Below are 6,737 nucleotides of genomic sequence, written 5' to 3'. Positions count from 1 at the left end.
CCGCCTTCCTAGCACTTGAGTTTTTTGTGCGGTCTTTCCCGAGGACTAGCTGGCGTTGCGCGGGGTTTTTAAACGGAGCCTAGAAAATGGGTGGATGAAGTTTTCCCTGAGTGGGACGGGTGGCGGGCCGACGGGAACTTGACGGCACGGCCGCCGGCCCGCGGGCTGACTTGCACCCGGCTTTCCCTCGGCTCCAGCGACCATGCCCCGTAAAGGCACGCAGCCCTCCACTGCCCATCGCAGAGAGGAAGGGCCGCCGCGGTCCCCGGACAGCACCTGCAGCGACGCGGAGCCCGATCCGCCGCCCGGCCGCGCGAGGAGCCAGGCGCTGGCCACCGCAGGTGAGTAGCCCTTCGCGACGCCGAGGGCAAGCGCGTGGAGACCCGGCACCCAACCCGGAACGGTTGGTATATCCAGGGCGGGGAAGAGAAGGGCTGCGGGGTTGACATCCGAAGGTCAAGAAAGCGATTTTCACAGATTCGACAGTGTGAAATTTCGGTTAACGGTGCTGGAGGAATGGGGACTAGTAAATAGCTAAAATTCTGAACTTCTGTTCATTGTCTTATATTTCCGCGGAAATCGACACGGTCAGCCAGAGTGGACTTTTTTCAGTGTCAGCGTGACTATTTGTTAATATAAAAAGTTGCTTGATCGTACAACTTCACCTCGGTGATCTTAAATTGCAAAGAGAAGGTAATTTGCTCCTACGCCCGCACGCGCCGTAGGTTTTGTTGAGTCCAGGAATTGAGTGACATGAAACCCCTGTAACTGTCCCGGGAGCTCGCCAGTGTCCAAAGTTAGGGTTCCAGATGCTTAACAGATACTGAAAGTTGGATCTAGAGCCGTAGGATTTGACCACCTGTTCAGGCAGGGACTCAAGTGATTGTGGATTTTCCAGATTTGCGTTACGATGTAGTGTATTGACTCCTAAAAGGTGTATTTCTATAGAATTTTGTGACTGATGGCATCTCTTTCAAAAATTTTCCTTTGTCATAAGACAAAGCCTAAAGACTGTCATCCTTTGTGAATGTAAGATAATACTGTATTTGAGTGAAAAATAGAGATTCCTAGGTTTCATAAATGACGTCTTCAAAGATTAGCAGGCTACAAATTGCACTGATGCAGGCTTCCTCTCTCCCCCTTTTTTTCCTTTCCTTTGACTGACTTAGAAACTCCAAGTGAGGAAATTGATAATAGAAGTTTAGAAGAGATTTTGAATAGCATCCCTCCTCCCCCACCTCCTGCAATGACCAATGAACCTGGAGCTCCTCGTCTTATGATAACTCATATTGTAAACCAGAACTTCAAATCTTACGCTGGGGAAAAAATTCTGGGACCTTTCCATAAGGTATTTGACAATTTTTAAATAGCTGTTGTAAGGTAATGCATCTTTATTACAAACTGTTTCAGTTTTGTAATTATTGTATATTCTGATTGATACATACATGGTGTGGTTTCTATGCTTTTAACTACTAAAATTAGCTTTTGTTTATCTGATTGTCTTTTGGTACCTTTCTTTGTAAAGTTTTCCTCACTGAATAGAATTTGTGGGTTTTATGTTTGAAAAGAATATTTTCTTTTTAACTGTAAGAATGAATTTTGTAAAAAGTCTGAGTCAAAATTAGAATATGATCTTATTTAAAGTATTGAAACTTGTAACATACAAGACATGATCTATGAAAACTATCTTCTAGCAGCAAAAGCTTTTTGAATACTTGTAGTTTTGCTGCAAGTTAAATTATTTTAAATTAAAATCAGTAGTATAACCTTTTTAACTTTTTTTTCCCTGTTCTTTTTATGCAGCGATTTTCCTGTATTATTGGGCCAAATGGCAGTGGCAAATCCAATGTTATTGATTCTATGCTTTTTGTGTTTGGCTATCGAGCACAAAAAATAAGATCTAAAAAACTCTCAGTTCTAATACACAATTCTGATGAACATAAGGATATTCAGAGTTGCACTGTAGCTGTTCATTTTCAAAAGATAATTGATAAGGTAAGGGATTTTGTTTAGTTACTTGCATCTTCAAGTAAGGAAGACAGGATTCAGTGCATTACACATTTTATTAATTTGGGCTTAAATTAGCTTGTAAAAATTAGTATATGGTTAAAGCAGAACCAATATTGATTTCATTGCCTCCATGATCGTATTTTCTTTTTGAGGTGTGATGGTGGCTGTTAAAATATTAAAATTTTTAGTCAGGGAAATGAATTATAAGTAGCTCATAATAGTACCTTTTTGAGCAGTTCTAGTATCTTGAGTACCAGTTTTGAAATTACGTTTTCCTTGCTTTCAGATAAGTTACCTAAACTTGAAAATGTAAGTTGACTAATTTTACCATCTCCGTTATTTCAATTCACGTTAAAGTTAGTAGGAATCTACTACCCTTTTAAAACAGCAGAAGGATAAGCTAACTTTTTTTTCCCTCTAAAAGGAGACAGTTATACATAAAATACCTATTTGGGTTATTTACATGGCTCTGTTGGTACTGGGGTTTTTTCTCTTCTGTTTAATAATCAGCTTTGGGAATTCGTAGTTCAAAACTGGCTGGAACCTAAAAATGTAGAAAACTAATTACATAACAAAATGAGGATGTGATTTGGCCTCTAGGTCTTGTTTTTAATTTTAATGTAACGAGCTTTAAATAAATCTACATGGTGGTATATATTTTAATTTTGTTTCTTAGTGCTTTTCTGTTATACAGTTTGGGTTGGAAAGTAGATAGCCAGTAAATCAGATTTGATTTTGTAGTTTATTAATTACACTTGATTTGTGTGAAGTTTAAAAGTCATGTCAAAATGACCTAGTTTTTAAAGGAAAGCAAGTTTTAATGCTAAAGCAGATTTGCCCTTCATTTCTTTTTGTTTGATTAAAAAAGAGGGGAATGTAGTTGTCAGTTCTTTGCAGTTCTTTTTACCTTTAATTGATAGCTTATTTTTCACCACCACCACCCCCAAAAAATTAATCTATATCACCGTACTACCATCCCCTCCCTTTTTCCTTGAATCATCCCTTGCAGCTTTTTTTAATGAACTAATGTAATCTATCAAGGTGGTTTAATATTTTGGGTGAGTTTGTTTTGGATACAGTGGGATTCTTGTTTCCCTTCAGTTCTTTTCTCAGTTAAGTATGTTTCTAGGCTTGAAGATGTAGTTGGTTTGACTTTTTGGTTTTTGTGATCTGTGAGGAAGGAGTCCAAGAACTCCTTAGAAATAGAAAATTATTTCTATTCTTTGCTAAGATAATTAATTCTAAGAACTATTGTTAGTTTTTGTGCATATCCAGTTAAAGTTCTTAATCCATAGAATTGGTTTCAATATGAATTGAGTGAAATTTGAAGCAACTTATGACTTAATACCAGCAATTGTTTTCTGGTTTTGTTTTTCCTCAAAACAGGAAGGGGATGATTATGAAGTCATTCCTAACAGTAACTTCTATGTATCCAGAACGGCCTACAGAGATAATACTTCTGTTTATCACGTAAGTGGGAAAAAGACTACATTTAAGGATGTTGGAATTCTTCTTCGAAGCCATGGAATTGACTTGGACCATAATAGATTTTTAATCTTACAGGTAAGTTTATTGAGACATCAGAGGTTCTCTCTTTTTTTTCTTTTAGTAAAAGCGTAAAGAGGTTTTTCCCTATTGGATGAATCCTGTATTTTTGAGGCCTTAAAGTACTGTAGCAGCACATCATGGTTTACATACTACAGTCAAGATGCGAATCATTATTTGCTGCTCTAGAAATTTAAGGAAATTCATTCAAAACTGTATTTTCATGATCATATGCTCATTTTGTTTGGATGGACTGACATACTTGTTCCGCTCTAGCAGCACGTAAATATTGGGGTAGTAAAATAAATATTAAACACCAATATTATTGTGCTGCTTTAGCGTGACAGGGACATAGCAACTATTTATCATTTTTGTTTGTATTTCTCTTTATGATAACATTTTAAATAAGATTTGTTATCTTTTAATAGTAGTTCTTTTACTTTTGTTCTTATTTGTAATCTCTACTAATATTATATACTCCAAAAAAAGGGGGAAAAAAACCACTCTGGATTCTTGGTGTTTGACAAGACTTCTCTGATGTAATTTTTTATTTTTTTAAACACTTAGAATGGTCAATTAAAAGCTTATACAAGCTCTTTGTTTTGGTTCAAATGGCGTATTGAACCACTACTACTGGAAAATTAGAAAGTGATATTTCATTCTTAACTATCATACTGTTAAAGTCTTTTTAAAGAGCTGTAACATTAAGTACTTGGTGTTAAGTTGATTTTTATAAGAAACTATTCTTTATTTGAGTAAAGATATTTTCTGCCAGATTTGCTTGGTAAGAAAATCCCTCATCTTCTCTATGTTTTACCTTTCAAAAAAGTTTTTAGTGTAAAAGCATGGCTTAAGAGGAAAACTATTGTGATGTGGAAATAGCTGCTTATATTCTTTAGTGTCCTGCACTACTGGTTTTAAACTGGATTTTGGTTTGAGAAATTTTTATTAGTGTGGCTGAGTGTTCCCAGTAAGAAACTTACTAAATGTTAGCCGTTATTTCCATTTTAGTCTATATTTTACAACTGTCAAAAGTTATTTATACATAATATATGTGGAAAGTAAGTCAATATAATTCTGGGGTGACTTATGTTAGTATCTCACTACCAGTTCATTTGTGTACTTCTATAACCCAAACTTAATTTAAAATGGATGTTGGGAAATCATTAGCAGATATATTTCTAAATGAGATTTGAATTTACATAAATGTGGGGTTAAAGCTGTGTGTGTTTTTTTAATCAAATTTAACTGTTCTGGGACTTGATTTGGTTAATTATGGATTAAAAAGTTATGCCTCATTAGAAAACTAAATTTGATAATGATACCATTTTGCAGGAACTTATTGTTGTGTTTATCTTATTATTTCCTGTATATTTACTGTCACCCTGAAATAATCAGAGTTTTACACCTGTACGTAGACTCATCAAAATAGATTGTATTTTAACCCTTGTAAGTTTTTTTCCTTGGTGTAGCCTTTCTACATAGTTCTGTGAATAAAGGGAATTAAATAAAGTAACATCTCAAAGAGATAAATTAGAATAGTTTTTAAATTGTAAATTTTATATTCAGTATGTGCTTCTAAAGTGTCCAGGATGCTTAAGTCCTTTATCCTCATAATCTCAACTTGTTTTTAATCATCTTAACAGTTACATTGTTGAAATCATTTTTAATACCAAGGTAAACTTTCCACATTAACAAATTGAATTCCATTTGATTAAATTTACAGATAAGACTCTTAGGAGCTCACCTGTTAGGAAGAAGAAACAGGGACTGGACTAGATATAATTATTTTAAAGTTTGAGGGAAAGAGGCAGTGGTTTCTATGGATTTTTATTTAGTTCTTTATCAAAATCTTAGATTCCTGCCCTAGAAATTTAAAGCATTTGAAGGTAAGTAAGAATACAATTTTCATTACCTTATCTCCCACTAAATAACATTCTATCTTTAAAATTAACTAGTTTGGGAGACTGGGAACTTGAGACCATCAGAACATAGGTGATTGCTTTGAATAAAATGTAGGCTCTTTGGCCAGTGGCAGTGATTAACAGGCTAAGTGATAGAAATTCAGCTAAAGTGAAAACTTATTTTTTAGACTAAAAAGCACTGAAATTTAGAAGTCCATAAGGGTAATTTTTTTATATAGTATTTATAATGGTATAGTAGGTTCTTCAAGTAGGCATTTCTAGTATTTGAAATCATTTAAAATTTCATCATTGGCTATTTTAATGAGTTCCTAATGAGTCACTAAACTGAGATACTACAAGTGATCCAAAGATGGTAGAAATCTATTTCTTGTCCTTCTACTTGCTTTCTAAAAGTGTTAGATTATAATTGGCCATTGTAATCCGTACATTTTTGTACATTTCCCTGTTTATACCTTGTTTGAGAGCTGTTTTCCCATTGTCATAATTCTTGGTATGAACAAGTTGAGTTTTTACTAGCTGAAAGATTTCACAGTAGCTCATTTTGTCACAGTTTTCAACTTCATATGCTTTTTGTCTTCATATTTTAAAATCTAAACTAAAATTTAAAGACAACTAAGATTTTTTTCTTATTTAGTAATTTGGAGATTGGATTAACCAAGATCTGAGTTACCTGTTCATTTTTTCTTTCCGGTATACTTCTTCCCTGCTTGGCATAACATATAAGCTTATTGAATTCTGATCTTTTATCTGTAGAAATAAGACTGTGCTGTATCAAAAGAAGTTGTTTTAGTTTTATCAGTAGTACTTCAGTTATCCAGAAGTGTCTTGTTTAACACCTCACTATGTGAAAGAAGCTATCCCTAAGCACCCAAAATAATACCAAGCAGTCTACCTCCTAAATTGTTGTCCTTTCTGTTTTTGCACTTGTTTTACACAGATACTGACCTCAGTCATTATAGTTTCTTAGCTTTTGTTAGTTCACAAATTAAAAATTTATTAGAATAGCATAAAAACAATAACTTAACAGTAAAATAGAAAATGGATAAAATAAAAATATAACCAAGGCAAAATTTCAACACCTAGTAAATCTGGACCATTAATTTTGATGCAGAAACCCATATTTACCTTAAATCTGAAGGCTTTCCTTATTAGGAAAAGTTTTATTATATATGTACTGTATTTGAGTTTGTGATTCAGTGCTTAGTAAAATTTGGATTCTGTTTCAATAAAGGCAAAGCATAGTACCTATTTATTCCT

At 34.4% G+C, this 6,737-nt stretch overlaps 1 protein-coding gene across 1 annotated transcript in view; it reads left to right on the top strand.

Annotated features, from left to right (window-relative positions):
* The first annotated feature begins 202 nt into the window (after positions 1–202).
* SMC4 (structural maintenance of chromosomes 4) overlaps positions 203–6,737 on the top strand; it is a 31,060-nt gene continuing 24,525 nt past the window's right edge. The window contains exons 1-4 of the mRNA XM_068972256.1: positions 203–335; positions 1,242–1,348; positions 1,804–1,995; positions 3,397–3,573. Of these exons, the coding sequence (XP_068828357.1) occupies positions 203–335; positions 1,242–1,348; positions 1,804–1,995; positions 3,397–3,573 (609 nt within the window). The remainder of the gene's footprint in view (positions 336–1,241; positions 1,349–1,803; positions 1,996–3,396; positions 3,574–6,737) is intronic.

The sequence above is a fragment of the Capricornis sumatraensis genome, chromosome 1 (genome assembly GCF_032405125.1).
Source record: "Capricornis sumatraensis isolate serow.1 chromosome 1, serow.2, whole genome shotgun sequence".
In the NCBI taxonomy this organism is placed as follows: Eukaryota; Metazoa; Chordata; class Mammalia; order Artiodactyla; family Bovidae; genus Capricornis; species Capricornis sumatraensis.
Note: the sequence above shows the minus strand (reverse complement) of the source record. Positions and strands in the feature narration are given on the sequence as shown.